Raw genomic sequence first — 20,122 nt, 5'->3', positions numbered from 1 at the left:
CTTTACTGCAACTAAGCTCAGAAGGTGTTGGTAAATTTTAACCACTGGCAGTCTAGAGAGCAATAGTAGAGAGCCAGTTCTGAAGGTTGGTGCCAGAATCTGAAAGATGGGTTTATTTATCTGTACATGGAAATGTTGATCAGGAGCTCCTGAGCCAGGATTCACCATGGGAGCCTGGGCAATTCACTTGCCCATTCTGCTTCTACTTTTGTGTAGCATTTTTATTTCGTATAAATGGAAAGAACAGAATGTTGTCATCTGTCTGTGTTACTCTATGCTCATAAAGTATTTCTGAGCTTAAAAATACTGCTACTTCAAAGTGATTGTAAGGGTCGTATTTACAGCAGACTGGATTTGGTTTTCTCATTTATACCAATCCCAACTGACTCCATCATACCTCTACTCTGTGCAGTCTGACTTGTGCTACCAAGTTAGCATGGAGGATTGAGTACCACTTGCATGAAACTTATCCAGATTTAGTATTTGGTTTTTTCCTATCCTCTTGCTCATAATTGAAATCTACATTTCTTTTATCATCTTCCCTTGTGAAAACAGTTTGAAGCCTCTCAATGATTTGAGCATGTTTTTATTGTTGCTGCAAAATGAGTATGGTCCAGGGTTTGTAGACTAGTGTCTACAAACTAGTGCCTAAATACTCCATGTCCATTTTGTGCATGTAGTTGTCACTTATAAAATGGAAAGCTTGGTGAAGATGTCACATGAGAACACCAGTACTGACACTCTGTACCACTAGAAGGAATTTGCACTTTCAGCGTTAGCTGCTAAAAAGTTAAGGAACATCGGTTCTTGAGGGTGTGGCTGAGCTCTTTGGAATTTTGATTAATTCTTTGCTTAATAACATTGTAATTATGCACTATTTAAGTACATGGTAATTATCCTTTAATTTACAAGGTAATTAAGGGATTTTTTTCCAACCGGAATACCAGTGTTCTGTTTGGAAGAGAAAATTAGAAGTTACGATAGCAATTGTGCTTTCAGTTACTTAAAGGTTTATTGTCAAGATGAGAAAAAATAAAATCTAAGTCAAAACAAAATTCTGCATTTTGTCCACAGCATACAATTATTACCTAAAAAAGAAATGTAAATATCAGATTCTTGACGTGTTCACTGTTGCTTATTCATCTTTTCTCCATTCAGTTTTCTTTGAAACATAAGCACAGACCAACCACTATCAACTTTTATTGCTGGCTAGTTTCAGCTTCTTGGTTCCCAGTTCATGTGATGGTTTAGTCTTCAGGTTTCCAACAAGGCAGTGCTGGCATTCACAGTGTAATTCACAGCCCTGAATTGATTAAAAGGGAAAGCAAAGCAAAAATAGCTTTAAACATTCCTCCTGATTATCAAGTTCTGCTCTGCCTTCCACATCTTCATGCACACAGGATTTCCATTGCTGTACCTACATTGCTCCAAAACTGCAGCCACAGAGCATCTAATTATGTTGTGTCTTCATAGTTTAAAATGTGGAATACTGATTTATCAGTAAGTTTGAGGATTTGAGCCGAGAACCTGGCTTCATCATAAAGCACCCCTGAAGACAATTCCCAGAGCCGCCGGAGAGTCCCTCCAGTTTGTGTGTGCTGTGAAGTTGGCAGAAGGCTTCACCTTCCCCTTTGGCTGAGCATGAAGGGCTTGCTCAGAAAAAAAAAGGTTTTAGGCTGGGTGTCTGCCTTTGCTCCTCAGGACAGTGCAGTGACTGCTGTCTGATGGCAGGGACGGAGCCTGTGCAGAGCTGGTTTCTCGTCTCAGCCTTGCAGTGGGAATATAGTCAGAGAGTGATACTGAACTTCTGAGGACTCAGGCTTTTTGTGGGGAGGGGTGTTCAGAAACTTCAGTTTCAGTCCCCAGTTTTCTATCCCCCTGGTACATTTCTAGCACAGACTTAGCCAAGAATCACTGCCCCACCAAAAGAAACACAGGAGAGAGGAGAACCTATTGGTCCAAAATCCCAGCTTGCATGGTTTTTTTCCTCATTGCTTTGATATTTCTGGGTGGCAGCATTGCGGGAACCCAGCAGAGAGACACTGTCAGCTTCTCAGTCCCGCTCTGGAGGTGAAAGTAGTTCCTCCTTTCCTGCGCTTCATCCAGTGTCTCTGCAGGTAGATCTTGTGAGCCGGTGGTGACTTTGCTGTGCTTATGGGTAGAGCTGAGCATGGGAGTGAGGCACCAGACACGCATTGCTCAGTGCTGCCAGGACAGGGGCACAGTTGCTTTGAACAGCCTCTGGTGGCCTTTGGTCTGTGTGCTTTGGGCGAGTTGATTCACTGACTGCATCAGGGCTGCAGCTGAGTTGCAATTGTGCTGGCCCAGTTGCATGTCTCTTGGGTGAGTGCTAGCTTGCGCGGGACCACGCAGCAAGCTCAGCTCCAGTCACCTGTGCCGTCACCCCTCACTCTGCCAACACCAGGGCAGGTGGGAGGAGCCCTAAGAGCGTGGCCCCAAGTGCTGCCCATGCTGTTCCTGCTGGAAACACCTGGGATAGCTTCCCCTTCGCAATCTGTGGTCATAGCAACAGTGCTGCTGGGGTACCAGTGTGCAACAGGACTTCCCAGCTTGGACCTCTGTCCGTCACTGACCGAGCGCTTCACCTGGAGTAAAGAGGGTCCTGGTGGGTCTCCTGACAGAGCCAAAGCCAAACATGAACATCCCCAGCCTGCCAAATCTGGCTCTAGGAACAGAATATCAGGAAAGGTGGTTTTCCTCACCAGATGAAAAAGCAAATGTTAAAATAAATTTTCCACCTTAATAGGAAAATCTCCTTTGACACATATTGGAGCCAACATCAGTGATATTTTGGTCATGGCACATGGTCTTGCAAATGGGAGTGTGACATTTCTGTACAAAAAAAAATGGATTTCTGAACTTTTTTTGTGATGGGGTTAAAACCCAAGCTAGGAACTGTAACAAAGAAGAAAGCATTACCCATGTGTTGACTCATATGTTTATGCTTTTGTTTTCAGAATCGACAGGAAAAAGGATAAAACAGAAAGAAAGATTTTGGACAGCCAGGAAAGAGCATTCTGGGATGTGCACAGGCCCGTGGTAAAGCTCTTTTTGAATGATGAGACTTTCCAGGTTTTGACAGGAAAGTTTTAATACTAGCAAGAACTGTGCCATGTATTGCACAAAGACATTGCCTTGAAAGTCACCACATGGATTTTTTCACAGTTCAAAACAAGCCAAGTGTCCACAAGATTATTTTAGATATTCTAGGCTTATCCATGCATAGAAGTATTGATTTAGAAATTGTGGTGGGTTGACCTTGGCTGAATGCCAGGTGCCCACCAAGCTCACCTCCTCAGTGGCGGGGGGGAGAAAATAAGATAGAAAAAACCTTGTGAGTCAAGATAAAAGCAGTTTAATAAAGCTAAAGGTGTCTTTGGAAACAAAGGAAAACTAAAGATTTATTCTCTACTTTCCATTAGTAGGCGATGTCTAGCCACTTCCCAGGAAGTAGGGCTTCAGTGCATGTACTAGTTGCTCCAGAATACAAACATCGTAATAAAGAATGCCCCCCCCCCACCCTCCTTTCTCTTAGCTTTTATTGCTGCGCAGACATCGCATGGTATGGAATATCTCTTTGGTCAGTCTGGGTCAGCTGTCCTGGCAATGTTCCTCCCAAGATCTTGCCCACCCCCAGCCTACTGGTGGCAGGGCAAAGTGGGAGAAACAGCCCTGATGCTGTGCCAGCACTGCTCAGCAGTAGCCAGAACACTGGCGTGTTATCAACACCTTTCTAGCTACCAATACAAAACACAGCACTGTGAGGGCTGCTGTGGGGAAAATTAACTCCATCTCAGCCAGACTCAGTACAGAAATATATGATAAACATGTCATTTTGAAGATTATTCTGCATACAAAAGAAAAGCAGCTGACCCAGTTTGGCTCAGGCTTTCTAGAAAAACCTCTCCTCTTAGCTAAGATATTTCCTTTTGGTGCCAAAGTTATGAGTAAATGGTTTTGATGCTGAGATGCCAACTTCAGGTATAAATACTATCTTGTTTAGCAATAGTTTATGGGACATCAGGAAAGCATTTTGGACAAGATCTAATTGTGTATTTTAGAAAGGAAAAGTAGCATATGGACTGTAAACAGAGGAGTAATACAATTACCATCTCTTTTCAGCCGGGCTGTGTGAACACCACAGAAATGGACATTAGAAAGTGTCGTCGTATGAAAAACCCACAGAAAGTGAAAAAGGTCAGTTTTTAGTTTTGTTTTTTTGTTTTTTAAATTCAGGTCATGCTTGACTGCTACAGTATATCAGAGTTTCCCAATGGGAACCAAAGAAGTGTTTTGCAAATATCAGTTTTGTTTTAATCTGTGAATTTACTATTCCCATTTTATCAGAAGAGAGGTACAGACTGGGTGACTGGTATAGCTAGGAAGGGCATTAAGGAGCTGTGTGTCCCAGATGTCTGCTGACTCTGCACTCCCATAAAATTAAAAGCAATTGGCAAAAGTACCTAGATCCCATTTTCAGAAATTATTTGGGCACAGATTTTTCAGAGTTGTTTACTCTCCTTAGTCATTTCAAATGCTGGATCATTAGCAACTTGGGTGCCTTTGACTTCCAGAAAGTTTTAGCTCTTCTGTGTATATATTAGTTTTGGAGGTGACACCAGACTCCTGAACTTCCACTGGAAGTTAAATTGCATCATAGCTATTCACATGTCTCTTATGAATGTTAAATAAAAAGCAAAAGCACTAAATGAAAGGGTAACTGATACTGTTTTCAGTGCATGTCTCTGTTCTGAAAATGAATGACTACAAGTCAATCTTCAGGTTTTTGTTTTGAGAGGTTCATTTGAACTTGGCCCACTGACACCTGGTTAAGCTCTTTATTCAATTTGTAGTTCATAGAATCACAGACTGGTTTGGGTTTTTGAAGGGACCTTAAAAACCATCTAGTTCCAAGCCCCCTGCCCTGGGCAGGGACACCTTCCACTAGCCCAGGTTCCTCAAAGCCCCGTCCAACCTGGCCTTGAACACTGCCGGGGAGGGGGCAGCCGCAGCTGCTCTGGGCAACCTGTGCCAGTGTCTTGACACCCTCACAGTAAAGAATTTCTTCCTTATATCTAATCTAAACCTACCCTCTTTAAAGCCATTACCCCTTGTCCTGTCCCTAAACTCCCTGATCAAGAGTCCCTTCCCAGCTTCCCTGTAGCCCCTTTAGGTACTGGAAGGCCACTCTAAGGTCTCCCCAGAGCCTTCTCCTCTCCAGGCTGAACACCCCCAACTCTCTCAGCCTGTCCTCACAGGGGAGGTGCTCCAGCTCCCTGATCTTGTGGCCTCCTCTGGACCTGCTCAAGCAGGTCCGTGTCCTTATGTTGGGGACCTCAGAGCTGGACATGGGAATGCAGGTGGGGTCTCATGAGAGCGGAGTAGAGGAGGAGAATCACCTCTCTCGACCTGCTGGCCACACTTCTCTTGATGCAGCCCAGGACATGGTTGGCTTTCTGGGCTGAGAGTGCACATTGCTGGCTCAGAGTCAGTTTTCCATCTGTTAATACCCCCAAGTCTTTCTCCCCAGAGCTGCTCTCAATCCACTCATCCCCCAGCCTGTGTTTGTGCTTGGGATTGCCCCGACCCATGTGCAGGACCTTGCACTTGGCCTGGTTGAACTTCATTATATTTGCATGGGCCCACCTCTCCAGCCTGTCCAGTTCCCTCTGGATGGCCCATCCCTTCCCTCCAGCGTGTTGACCGCACCACACAGCTTCGTGTCATCAGCAAACCTGCTGAGGGTGCACTTGATCCCACTGTCCGTGTCGCTGATAAAGATGTTAAACAGCGCTGGTTTAACAAAGATGTTAAACAGTCACAGTATTAAACAATACTGACCCTTGAGGAACACCACTCGTTACTGCTCTCCACTCAGACGTTGAGCCATTGACTCAACTCTTTGAGTGCAACCATCCAGCCCATTCCTTATCCACTGATAAGTTTTACAAGATATTAAACCAAGTGAAAGTAAATGGCATAGGATTAAGTTCTTGTCTTTTCTTTCTCCACTTGGTTCACCACAACGACTGTTCCCAGTGTTCATCCTGCAAGCATTGACACACACAGCTTTCAGAGCTCCTCAAAATTAGCAGCTGTATTTTAACATTTAAAATAAACTCTTTTCTTAATGCGCCTGAGATCTTCCAAATGCAGGCACCTGCAAGCACAGTCTGATCTGTAAACTTTGCTTCAGGTTGAATGATTATTGACCTATGTGGATATAAATAGTAGGAAATTGCTGGCTTCTTACCTTATTGTTTTGCATACTGCACTTTTCCTTATTGCGTGACAGAGAAAAATGCTGTAATCTCTTCTGTTTGTTTATTGGCTCCTCACAGTCAGTATACGGGGTTACAGAAGAGTCTCAGCCCCAAAGCCCTGTACACGTGCCCTCCCAACCTGTACGTAAAACTACAAAAGAGGATTTCCGGAAACAGGTAAGTAGGTGGCTATATGGAAACTCTTCTGAGAACTGTTACCTGCAAAAAAACCTCACATAAATTTATGGAGATGTCAGCAAAACCAATTGTATGCATTACCTGTCCTCGATCCTCACATATTTTATGTAAAGTAGTATTTAAAGATATATATTAATTGAGCAGTGCAGTTATATGACAATATGTATTATGGATACTACTGACTTTTGAGTCTACTATTACTCTCTCTGTGGGCCAGTAGACAGATTAATTTCCAGATCACTGAGGATATCTGAAAAGTGGGCAGTGACAAAAACTAGGGAAGAAGCCAGCATACAGGGCTGCAGGCTGGGGCTGGGTGGTGGGGAAAAGCATTGTTTGGTGTGTTACTATTAGACAGTCCAGTCAGAGCTTTTAAGGAACTGGTAAAAAGTTATTTGCACAATCACTCTAAGGAATGGCCAGCCAACTCGCACATCCTTGCCCTGGCACAGGGAGCTCTCTTTTGAAATTACTTCCTGAAACAAGCAGCACTCACTGAAGTACGGGCAAGAATTGCTAGGTCAGCATTTTAGTAAAGATAGCTTTAAACATGTTTCTTGGGCATCCAGTTTTGGGGTGGTCTTCTGAACTAAACCTGAACACTGTATTTCTTGAGTTTTTGTTGTCACAGGCAACATAGTATATGCTATATGAACTAGATAGCGGAGTACAAATGTGCTGTAAAATGGTTATTGGTCTTGTGATGTCAGTCAGTTAGAGAAATGGAAGAGAGGAGTAAAAAGGGGATCACATTGCACCCTGAGTAGTCTAGGAACCTCAGCCCCAAAGTAGGAATGTGCCTTTCTTACTTTTAATTACGTCTTCTGAAGCTTCCCCTGGGGCTTTGCCATAGGAAATGGAGACTCCTGTTGGAAGCCGTTAATAAGCTGCTTCTAATACCTAGGGAAGGGTCCCATTTCCTTCTGAGTTATTTTCAAGCTCTTTGGAAAGAGAAATCAATAGCATGTAGGGATATGATCAGTGCATGCTGCAGAGCTCCTGGATTGTTAATGTCCTTGTCATCTCTCTCCTCAGATAACTTTTCTGAACGTGCAGATAGAGAGGCATTGTTTAAAGATGTCCAAAGTAGCAGAAAGGTGAGTGTCTCATTTGCATGATTTCCTATTCTTTCCTCATGTCCAGTTTGGCATTTCCAGAAACAGAGAGGGGGCAGGAATGCACAAAGGCTGGTCCCCTTTCTGTGCTTCCCCCTCCTTGACCAGCCGTGCTGCCCATCTGCTGACCATTGACACTTCTGCACTCACTCTTCTGCCTCTGAGAACAAGTAGGTGAAAAATGAGGATGTTGTCATGCTGTAAAATCAAAAGAAATGTTATTTGCAAAAGAAAGAACCCTTGCAGTACTTCTGTTTTCCTCCCCTTCACAACCCTAGAGTTTGTTTACAGGAAAGTCATTCCTGTTTCAAGTTGAAAATGCCTTTTTCTTTTGTGGATGAACTCTCAGTGCTTGTCTCTTGTAGGCTGGCACAGCTCTGGGGAAGGAGCTACATTCATGTCCGTGTTCATACTGGGGTTGTAGGGTCAGTTTCTACTCTCACTCATACATATGAAACCCTATGGGAAGTACTGGGGTTGTACCTGGACTACTCAAGGCAATGTTTTAAGAGGTGGATTTCTCATAGAGGCAAATCAAGGCACAATTTGACTTGCAGAATATTTAGTTCTGGTAGGAAAGTATAAACAGGTAAAGAACAAGCTCACATTTAATTGAGAATGACAGCTCCTTTACTTAGATACTTGTAAGTTATGGACATTTGCAGGGGAATCACTGAGACAAATGCAGGGATAGGCATGCACTTCAGTTAACATCAATTTTAGAGCAAAACTGTGTTGTACATGGGCGATGTGATAAAGGCTGGTGCCATGTAGAGAAATAATAGAGGAATTTTTATTTAAGCAAATTAAAACCAGATTACCCTATGAAATGTGCTTTGCAGTGCCTGTACCTGTAATTAGCATATGTGTACTAAACTAGGCAAATTAAATGGTGAGAGCCCCGAAGTTGACTCATAAAGTTTAACGCTTAAAATGAAAATTTATCCAGTTCAATAGAAAATATTCAGAGGCTCCCAGAAATCCTGCATATACTATGCTGTATGTTTGAAATTAGCACATTCATATTTATGTTTTGGGCTTTCTGGTTCTTTTTTATTAAGAGGATACATTTGTGCTTTACTAAAAAAAGACATTTTGTACTGAATTTACTTACAATGGTCTTAATATACTGAGACAGCAATGATTTCCAGGCTGGTAATTTACAAGCAAGCAGATCTGTTTTGCTTGAATTTTTTCTAGGTGGGTATTTATTCAATAAGATGGACTCAGTAAAACTCATTCACTTGTGAACATCGAATCCTGTCCACCTAACACCCTGTTGATCATAAGGAGCTAGTGACATTACAAATGTAATGCTGTCAATGCCAGAAAAAATCTGGTATTTTTCAGCAAAACTGGACAGAAAAGTTTCCTGGTTTGAAAGGGCTTTGGACTTTTTTTTTTTAATTGGTCCCAAATTAGATTAAGAAAAGGTTGCTATGAAAACCTGTGCAAATTGATAACCAGGAGAAAAGTAAATAAAAGATAACAATCAAAAAGTTATTTTCTCCTGTTTTGAAAGTTTAATTTTGAAATTATAAATAATTAAAATCATGGTTGTGATATTTATATCTTGTGAAGAAGTGTTTGGTTATGTGATGGCTTTGGGTGGCAGCGTTGCTGGAGGGTCCCAGGGCTTGGTATGGAGAGCGGTGGGAAGTGCAGCCTGGATGTGGAGGGTCATGGAGCAGGCAGAAGGGAAAGAGAGGGGCTGATGTGTCCGGTGACTTAGCAGGGGTGGGGATGGGTGAGGAGGAATGAATGTGGGTGACCTGAATCAAACGATTGCCTGAAATAAAATCCTGTGTGGCCTGAAAGCCTGATGAAAACACTGAATACAAATGCTTGGAACAAATCTGCTGCATGAGGAGATGCTGTTATTAGCAAGTCGCTTTTCAGGCTGGGACTACTTTAAGTGACAGTGTGGCATATTGGGGTGCAGGAGACGACTTCTTGGCACGCTCTTTTCGACAGCCAAGCCTGACAGTGGCACCACCTGCCATTTTTTCTGTACAGTGCAAAGGCATTCTCAGACAGGATGAGGGAAGTAACAAGGAGCAAATAAGGCAGGGGGTGGTGGGGAAACAAGCTGCTCTCTAATCTGTTATAGGAATAAGATATAAATTATTTCAGTAGTGATAGACCAATCACATACATTTTCCGTGAATGCTTGCTATTCTGTGGGATGGCCCTTGTACAGCAGAAGAGGAATGGAAAAGCACTCCAAAGGTTATCCCCAGCTCCAGTGAAATAAATGCCCACTACTAAAAGTTTTCTTGCCTCTCCTCCCTGTTCCTCTTCCAGGAGTAGATCTGCATGAAGTGTGGGAGCAGGCATCCTTCAGTTGCTCCAGACACCTTGGAAATAGCTTTCTTCTTTCTTCCACATCCCTTTCTCCCCACTTGGGACCTGCACACTGTCAGGTTTAGGATTTGGAAATAGGATTTGAGAACTATTGAGATAAAATATCAATATAGTCTACCTACTGTTTTCCCTGACTGCATCATGCAGTGTTAATGCAATCCCATTACATGTGGCATCACAGAAATGGCTGGGGAAACCCAGAGCGTCTTCCTACCAGAAGCAATCTCAGCTCCCTAGATGAAAATCTGTGCTATCCTCTCAGCTCCTCAAAGTAACCACAGGGCTCAGCGGGGCCCCCTGATTGCAAAACACTTGGGTTCTCAAGGCAAGCTCTTGCACCCTTCAGTGAATGCTTCCCACCCTTTTCTACCAGAATTACAGTCTGTCACCTGAAAGGCCAAAAGTCCAGGTTTGCATTCTAACAGAAATGCTTTCCCTTCATAGTCCCCCTCCTGTAGCCATCTAAAGAAGATAATGAGGCAATGATTCCGCTGCTGTCATTATACTGAATCGGCAAAATGTGCTTAGCAATTCCTGCTTGTTTCATTTAATTTAGTTTTTTCCCCTTTTATTTTTGCTAGTACTTGTACTAGCACCTCTGATGCCTTCTTATTATTTTATTAGGAGCAATTCAAGTTTCACAGCATATATCTCCTGATTGATCCTTTTTGCTGTTTTTTTTTTTTTAAACAACCCTTTCTCTCATTGATGTCTCAGGGATTGCTGCTGCTCTCTGAAATTGGACGCTGCTCCCTCCTCCAACCCTTGACCCACAGCAGTCATGAAATGTAATTAATGAAATGAGATGAGACAGCCCTGAGTGCCCTGAGGGGCAACGGGAACCTGCTGTGGTTACAAAAGTGTATGATTTTAATGCCTCATGATAAGAGCTAGGACAAACAAAAAGAAATAATTACTGTAGAGCAGGTCAGGGAAACTTTCTGCCTTTTGTGACCCTTTGTTTCACAGGGTCTTTTCATTCTCCTGCCTTTTTGAGATGTGGAAAACCAGAGGTAAAGTTTAGCATGGACAATCACAGTGCAAGTAGATTAGTTGTTCAGAATGATGAGACTCAATTAACGTAGTTAATTACTTGGCAGACCTAGGCAAAAAAATTAAAAAGTGCCTTAGAGTATTTCCAATATAGACTAGGACAAATTTCTTTTGATTTATTTCATATATGCTGTCTTTCTTCTGTAAAAATGCACCCCTAGCCCCAACCCCAGTGGAATTCCTGAATCACTTATGCAATCAGACACAGTCCTTTTCCCAGGAAGCTCTTTGAATGTCATCCTAGTGAGGGTTAGAGGCTGTATATCTTATCTGACTCGTCATGAAGCAAGCCAGTATAAGGGCCAGGTGTTTTTCCAACATGCATATAATTTACTTACGTTCTAAGTTGATTATTATAAACTACTCTTGAAGTATTTTATAATAGTGCCATTAGACTAAATGGTATACCAACATAACAACAAATTTATCTGTAGCTTGAAGCTTTGATGCTTAGGACTGTGATCCTCCAAAGATTTAAGTATATTCTTAGCTACAGCACATGACCTTATTTAGATGAGTTACTCATAATGCATAAAGTGGGTGCAAAAGTTTGCAAAAAGCAAAAGGGCAAGAGGCAACAGCAACATGCAGCAAATGAAGAGGAGGACATGGCTCTGTGGTGAAAGTCCTACCATAGCAATGCAGTTGTTGCCTCATTGGACTTTTTGTGGGCATCTTGACAGAGACAAGCTTGAGGAAAGTATTGCAGTGAGCAGGTGGGTGTTTGCAGAGAAATCCTTGCATGCACCATCCCTGGGAAAAGGGACTCCTGTGGTTGCTGAGAAGGGGCTTAATACCTATAAAAATAAAAAGAAGCACAGGAAAAAAAAGAAGAAAAAGGAAAGCTGTACCTCTCTGACATGTGACTGAGCATACAGGCCCTCCATTCTTTCTTTTCTTTCTTCTTTTTTTTTGTCTCTCAGTTTAATAGCCTACACAGAGCAGTATGTGGAATATGATCCCTTTATAACTCCTGCTGAACCTTCCAATCCCTGGATAAGTGATGATGCAGCGTTGTGGGACATCGAAATGAGGTAAGAATTGGTAGTTTTAAGTAATGTTAGAGTTGTCTTGACATTATGTTTGTATGGTCTTCCCACTGCCCTACTTGGATAGGAAGTTGGCTGTTTAATGATACAAGTACATAGCTGAAGTTTAAACAGAGGCTTACCACTTCCTCTGTGAATTATTCAGCCTTTCCACTTCCATATGACTTTATGAGTGATACCCTTAAGTTTAGGTAATGGATGTTCTCATGCCTGTCAAGGACATGCACAGACTCGGGTCAGAGATCCCACAGGTGTAGGATACTGCTAAGAGATACTTGCTCCAGCATGGCTCCTTTGACCCTTGAGAGCTTGATTTCCAGTCCTCCCTCAGCTGCAGTGCACCTGCCCTGCTCCTGGGATCCCATGAGAGATGCTGCTGGCAGAATAGCATGGGTTATAGGGCAGTGGCCGTTCCCACTGTGCAGAGGTGGATTTGGCACAGGAGCCAGAGAAGTGTAGCTCACACGTAATGTGTGAGATTTGGTGGGTCAGAATTATAATAGATTGACAAAGGGAGCTGGGCCTCGCTTCTTAGTGAACAAGCTGGCTTGTCTCTGTTATGGTGTCTATTAGATGAAAAGGTGGAGGAATGACTGTAGGACCTCCAGTGCCTTGAACCTCAAAGACCTTCTCCAAAAAGCAAGCATGGCACTACAATTTAGTTTGGGTTTTGCCCATGTGATGCTGGCGCAAGGGAAGTCGGGCTGGTGTCTACATCTCTTGCTGTCACAGGCTATCCGCAGCCCTTGTAGTGGGGCGAGAGTTGTCCTGCCTGCCTCTATGCCTAGCAGCTATCGCAGCAGGTTTGAATGGCATCACCATGCCATATGTCACCTTCCTTGCTCTCTCATATCCTGTGGTCAACTACTGCGATTGCTCAGCAGCTTCTCCTAGTGTTTACCTGCTGCTGTTCAGCACCAAATCTGAACTGGGAGTTCACTTTAACAAATCCTTGTAAAGAGAATGCCAAATCTAATCCTGTCTGTTCTTGAATAATAATGTTCACTTTAAGATACTACCAGCCCAAGAAAGCCAATTCATCGTGAATCATCGTTCCAGGAAAAGGACAAGTTCTTTCCCTGTTTAAAAACCATGTGGTCTGGGTTGTGAAAAATGTTTTCACCTGCTGCTCTGGAATCTCTGCCCCTCTTCACATAATTTTAATATTTTGGATTTCCTTTTTAGTCATTTTCTCTCATTTTCTCCATCCTCCCTAGCAGGGCTAGAACTAGATACAGCCCTGCAAAATACTTCTCTGGAGGAACCCCCACCTACAAGGTAATCCAGGCATCCATTATTTCCACATCTGTTGAGCTATCTGCAAATCCCAGAAAAGATGTCTGTGTTCCTGAAGAATACAATTAACATGATGTCACAGCCTTTATAGGAATTTAAAATAAATGCTTGTCTTCTGCTATGATTTCAGAGTTAAGGAAGGTGATTCTCCTGCTGATGAAAAAGAGAAAGTTGTATTGTTGGGAGATTGAAGAACAAACAGCTCTGTATTTCCATTTAATTCTCTATTGTAAGAGAACTCACTGCATCTGCATCTAGTTGCAACTTGCATGAATAATTAAATGATCCCCGAGAGCTGCGGTAGCCCTTGTGTTGCCTGCAAAGCTGTTTCCTCAGTTAGGAGAGCAGAGCCTTTGCTCAGGAAAACAAAGAGCCTCTCACTGCTAATGGTAAGGGCCAGCTGCCGAGCCTGGACAGCCCTGTGCCACTACAGTTCATGGCACTCAGGAAACACCATGGAAAGCCTTCAGTTTTAGACAGCACTTTGGCCTTTTCATTCATGCTAGAACATTGTGCAGCAACAAGGAGAGCAGCTACAGATCTGTAGATTCAGCAGGAAATTCCCAAGCTTAGCTCGTGCATAGCTCTGCACAAACATGGCTTTCAGGCCCCCACGTCTGGGCTGGCTCAGTTAGCAGGTAGGCTGTCATCTGTGCCCTTGTCTGCAGCGCTGATGGCTCCTGGGTGAGTGCAGGAGGAGCCATCCCAAGTGCTCTGTACTTCAAGTGAGGACTTGCCCATCAGTTTTGCTTAGTCTTTACACCAAGAGGAAATCAAAGCGGGCATTTTATTTACCCCTTTGGCTTATTTGTCTTCAGCACAGATCGCCACTGTCCCCTAAGGCTCCAGGATTAGGAATCGCTGTGGACATGACGAGACATGTAGTTTAATAGATATGTACTGTTAACAGTGGCTCTACTGTCACAAACGTGAGCTGCTGAGCTGTATTTTAATGGTTGTCTCATAGTATGGCACCATCACACCAGAAGCTTTCAAACGCTCTGTGAGCCCAGATTATGCTCTGATGCGTGGACTGTCTTGTAGGATCCTCGTTGTGATTCCCAGGCACTGCCTCTCCCCATAGACATCTCTGCAACATGTCTGGTAATTCAAACAACAGCTTATGTAAGTGGAGTTATATTAAGAAACAATTTAGCAGAAAGGTTATTAGTAATTTTAGGGTGCCTCTGCATCTCAGTGTCCCAGCTGAGACACAAAATAAGAGTCTGATTATCATGGAGGGTGGGAGAGAGATGCTTTTTAGTCTTCCAAGACTTAGGCATCCAAAAATCAGAGGCACTGAAAAATAAAAGACCACAAACCAGTAATCATTTTTAGAAATCTTGTCTGCACTGCTTCTTAGTGAAACTGCTTTTTTAATGCAAATGTGGAACTGAAAATCTGAAGCCAGTTCCAAGTGACCAGCCAGCACTGTGTGGGACACAAGGAGATGCTCTGGAGCTCACCAGTGGCCCAGGGAACACTGCTGACAAATTTCTGCCTTTATAAGCAATCCCAAGATACATCTGAGTAGATATATAAGAAGTGCGTAATGGATAATCATTCAAGTATGATATGCTGTTCTTTACATGAAACCTACCAGAAATTATTCTGAAAATGATGTCTCACTGTCTGTCTTTTGCTGTGTACATAAACATCCAGATAGTACAGTTGCTTTAATGGTGACCCTGATCTTTATCACTTCTTTTTCTATTTTATTTGCTAACTTGTATTTCTACAAAACCTTGAGAAAAAACCACCATCTCCTTGTCTGATAATCTTCCTCCCTTTGCTGCATAGCAGAAACAGCAGCAGCTGCTCAGACAGCAGGCTGAAATGCACATTCCATCTGTTTTTTCCCTTTTCTCTACAAACAGCAAAGAACCTAGTCAGCAGCGTGTGAAAAGATGGGGTTTCTCCATGGATGAGGTGCTGAAGGACCCAGTAGGACGAGACCAATTCCTTCGTTTCCTGGAATCAGAATTCAGCTCAGAAAACCTCAGGTGAAACCTTTTTTGACTTGAACTAAATGAATGGGACCAGTCCTAGTTTCTTGCATAGGTGAAGGGCAATACTTGAACTGCTAAAACCACCCATTTGAATAAAGCTGAGAATGGCAGATTTTGGCCCGTATCACTGCTATGGATGCCTACACTAGAACTATGTAAGTAATCTCAGGAACAGTGTTCAGCAGAGCCGGTGTTGTCAAGTATTGTATGCAAAGGCTTGCAAGGTTGCAATAATGTGATGAGGCACAGCATATCACTATTAAGCCCCTTAATAATATATAGGATTTACATGTGTATTTGTGGCAGGGGTCGTGTGAGGGAAACAGAGTATGGTGATCATGTGGCTAAAAACTGTTGCAGTACTGGCAGTAACCAAATCAGGTCTCCAGCACCTACTTTGAATTCTGGCACCTCCGAACTATTCGAGAGCCTGACTGTCGTCTTAACAGCACTCTTTCTGTGTGGGGATTCTGAATACCTGGCTTCTCATGTTGTGAAGAATACAAAACTTCTATTATGAAACATTATGTAGACACCCACATGATACTACATCAGACTAAGAGTATAAATCTCATGCACACAATTCTGCTACTTCAACTACAGCAGGAATAGGCAGCAGTAATAAGTTGCTGGTCTTTTGGTGACTAGATGAAGACAAAACCTGTCCTAGGAGATCCAGCTGCTGTGGCCTTGTCCATAACACTGTTCTAAACCTGGTCTCTGGCCTAGCACATTGCTCCAAGATCGAGTGCCATTGCAGAATTGATGAAAAGACACTGGAAGTGCCAACAGCATGCTTCATTCAGGGGTAGCAATGCTTCAAAGAGTATGCCTACCTCTTCAGCCTTTCCAGCTGCAAAACTAGGGGCCAAACTCAAGACCTTAGGATTCATTAGTCACCCCTGCATACCCTAGAACTACTGTATTAAGTAATTTTCCCATATTGATACCAGGTATCTTCTCACACTAACAGAAAAAGAGAGGTCTAGCTAGATATTCCCCATAGGCCCTAAGCTAAAGCCACAACCCTGCGTACATAGCAAGGATCTGAGTCCCCTGCTTGTCCTAGCATTAATCAGACTATTGTCACAGGTTTTATCATCCTTGTCTTGAATCTTAACTCTAATTCCAACCCTAACCCTGAAGTTTATTATGGGGAAAGCAGCTCTTCTTCTGTGGGGAGGGTGATGTCCACAGAAGAGCTAGTGTAATGTTGTATCCTGCAGATACAACCAAAGGACAACAGGTCCCATAACAGCAAAAGCAAATATACTACAGTGAGCTCTGAGAAAGTGGGGTTCCCGGGGGTTCCTGGGATTATGCTTGAATCAGGAGTGGGGCAAACCTTGGGATTAGTGTTCAGGATTGCAGACATTTAATGCTAGCTTCATTGCTTGGTGCTGCAAAGCCCAAAGAAAATGGGAGAGGGTCTTATGCCAGCCAGAAAGGCAGCCTGCACAGGTAGAGGTTGATACTCAGTGGTTGAGGTTACAGTTCAGACTCACGCCTGCATGTGACAAACAGCCAAATTTACTGCCACGAATGCATGAATATGCATTTGTGCAGAAGCAGAAAGATGGTGGTTAGCAGCAGGGCAGATGACTTGGCATTGGCATCAGGGCAGGCTGCAGCCGCTGGCTTGTGCTGAAGGTGAGGGTGTAAGTTGGTGTCGGGTGCCAGTCTGTGCTCTTGTGCTCATGTGTGGGATCCTTGCTCCTTAACTGGGGTACAGCAGGTCAGAGGCACTTCGTGGATATGTGCAACAGTCCTCACCTGCTCCTTCCCTTGGTTAGTTTTAGTTCTGGAGACACAGAAGGATCCAGCAGTAATGTAATTTGACTGCCCTAGATACGGCGGTATCCAGTAAAAAACGCTTTTTTTACAGAGTCTGAATTACACTGCAGAGGCTTTGTTGTGGTGCTCTGGTGCCGTCTCAGCACGTGGATGGTCACATTCTTTCTTTGGAGCAGTCCTGTTCCAGTAGGCCCAGCCATCATTAGCAGAGATGGACAGAGAGCTTGCAGTTTCACTGGCAGAACTGTGCCTGCTCCCAGGATGAGGAAATCTGTCAGCTGAGCATGCAGTCAGTTGGGTGCTGGTCCTTGCAGATAGAAGGCAGGTTTGATGCCGTTCTTAGTTTACACCAACTAGGAGCTTGATTGCACAGCCTTTAAGTTCATGTTTTGTTATTTTTTTTCACTTAGAAAATTAAATACACTAGTAAAGCATGTGAACAATTGCCACTTTAGTGCAGTCTGCTAGCCTGTGAGATCTGAAAGGGAAATTCCCGAGAAAGTGACTTTAAACAACATTGGAAGTGACCATCGTATTTATCAGATGTGCCTGTCAGAGAAGTACAGAAAGCCTGCCAGCAGCAGAACAGTGAAAAATCAACACACCTTTATGTTTGTTATTTTTAAAAACCTGAAAGTTAACTTGTAAGATAAACAAGGGAATGTTACTAAATTACATAAATGAGCTTGAAATCTTATTGCTGAACAGGTACTGAACTTGTATGTGCTTACTGCACTTATGTAGTGGTGCTCATTTGCAATTAAATTGTAGTGATGAGGTGCAAAATTAATATACTGTATTGAAATACTCCTCAAATGGGTTTTCTGAAATATATCTGGGGTTGCGCTAATGAAATCTAGCAGATTTTATGACTGGCAGGTGTCCCCCACGTTCATCCTACTCAAATGGAGAAAGTTTCATTATAAGAAGACAAGCATGTACCTCCCTCGGTCAGTCAGAGCTGCCCCTCCTGCTGACGTGCGTTCTCTTTGGTTTTGAGATGGCTTGTAGCGAAAGGAGGCTGCAAGTCAGGGGGCTGGGATAGAGAGGTTAAATCCTGCATTCTTTTTGGAAGACACTGGTATCATTATTAGTTAATATGGGAACACTGCTGGCATTCTTATGGTGTCATTATCATGGTATTGGCTTAGGTGGCATTGTTATTAACTAATATTGGATCAGTATTAGCAAGCCTGTTAAAAGCTTTAAATAACAACAGGACGTAAAGGCAGAAATATTAACAGAGGAAACTGGAAGAGGATGGATTGTTAGCAGTGGTGCTAGAGAGCAGAACATGGCTCTCTAGGGTTCAGGTGTGGCAGAGAAGGCTCCTGGATTCTCATTAAGAGTGTTTGGCAGAAAGGAAAGCAGTTGCTGGATGCTTAAACATGCAAGCAAAGTGTAAGTTACACCCAACAGCAAGGTTGGGATCTGTCTCACCTAATTTGGCAGCTTGGAAGCATGTGCTTTCTGCTGTATCATCCAGGCTCCCTTTAGAGTGAGAGAGAAGCTGAAGAGGAGTCAGTGAATCACCTGGGAAGGATTTGTTTCAGCTTTAAGTGGAAACAAAGCTAAAAGCACTTAAATTACACTGCAAAGCACCTGTCCCTCTCTACCATCTATAAGCCTGGTGGATTCAAACGATGGTGTCTGCATGGTAGACATCTACAGTTAGGTGAGATGCATCTCACCCAAACCGTGGGAGGCTGTAAGGAACTTTCTGAGGGCACAGCATCCGGTACCCTGCTGGAAAAATAACGTTTGCAGTTATCTTTTAAGGCCTCTCCTCCCAGAGATCTGGGAACTGTTGCAGCAGGGATGTGTTCTCTCTTGGGAATGTCAGTAGGATCTTCATTAACACTGGCAGGAGTCCTGTAAGCCCCTGCGCTGTCCTCAAGGCACACCTGAGAAAGTTACTGCTGAAAACCTAGAAATTCCTGGTAGTGCTAGGAAAGATTTCATGAAGTGTTCACTTGAGAATGCTTTGAAATGAATATAATTCAGTGGCATAGCAAGGGGACCAAATTCTATTGTTGTGCCCAGTGGTGCAAGTCCCAAATCACAGGGTTGACTGTGGTGGGGTATTTCCATATCTTCCTACCTGAGAAAAATTGGTCCCGGTGGGGGTCTTAAGTGAGGCACTGCCAGAGGTAGCAGCAGACTAGACTCAGTGACCTCCCAGGTCTCCTTCCAGCTGTGTTTCTGTGTTCTAATAAACTTGCAGGATCATGTCCACCAGTCTCCTGGGCTTAGCTGAGCCCTGTAACTTATTTATTTACTGGCTGTCCATTATTTATGTGAGAGCAGGAAAGCCAGTCAGTGGGGTATTTTTCTCTGTCTTTATTTTAACTCTTTTTCTTGCTCTTTTCTTTCTCCTCTCTGTTGCTGTCTTTCATCTACAATTTGTTCTGACTATGTTGATTTTTGAAGTACCCAAAATATAGCAGACAAAATGCCAAGCTTCAATTAAAAAAAAAAAAAAAGGCCAACAGAGAGTTGTTATACATTTTTTATGACCTGGAAATCTCCCGAGACATCTTGAGATTGCTGAGATGTTCATCTAACTGGTGGATTGAATTTTTTTTTTACCAACTTCAAAGAGTGTCAGCTGGAAAGAGAAACAACTAAGTGGAAATATGGGACGCGGGAATTTTACCCGAAGGGGAAGGAGACTGCACACCTGTTTATAGACCTAAATAGAGAACACATGACGCATTATAGGAATGCACTGTGGAGCTTGCAGTGCACGAATGTGGGCGTTTTGTGTGCTATTGTGAACATACGTTGAAAATCGAGTTATCTGGAAAAAAAATTATACCTGCAGAAAGTGTTTACATCTTGTATGACCTCTAATGGCTGAAACTTGTTGCCAGTGTGTGGTTTGGGTGTTTTGTTTTTTTTTGTCAGGAAAGGAAAAGTTGGGGCATGGCAGAGAGCACATCTATTAAGTAAAACCCACC

General features: G+C 43.1%; 1 protein-coding gene across 6 annotated transcripts in view; it reads left to right on the top strand.

Moving 5' to 3' along the window:
* RGS6 (regulator of G protein signaling 6) overlaps window positions 1-20,122 on the top strand; it is a 289,933-nt gene that overhangs the window by 222,338 nt on the left and 47,473 nt on the right. For all 6 annotated transcript variants that reach the window (XM_074909645.1, XM_074909642.1, XM_074909643.1 and 3 more), the window contains 6 exons: window positions 2,979-3,060; window positions 4,144-4,218; window positions 6,363-6,461; window positions 7,518-7,579; window positions 11,938-12,048; window positions 15,237-15,362. In XM_074909645.1, the coding sequence (XP_074765746.1) occupies window positions 2,979-3,060; window positions 4,144-4,218; window positions 6,363-6,461; window positions 7,518-7,579; window positions 11,938-12,048; window positions 15,237-15,362 (555 nt within the window). The remainder of the gene's footprint in view (window positions 1-2,978; window positions 3,061-4,143; window positions 4,219-6,362; window positions 6,462-7,517; window positions 7,580-11,937; window positions 12,049-15,236; window positions 15,363-20,122) is intronic.

The sequence above is a fragment of the Athene noctua genome, chromosome 6 (genome assembly GCF_965140245.1).
Source record: "Athene noctua chromosome 6, bAthNoc1.hap1.1, whole genome shotgun sequence".
Classification (NCBI taxonomy): Eukaryota; Metazoa; Chordata; class Aves; order Strigiformes; family Strigidae; genus Athene; species Athene noctua.
This window is presented reverse-complemented; position numbering and strand designations above follow the sequence as displayed.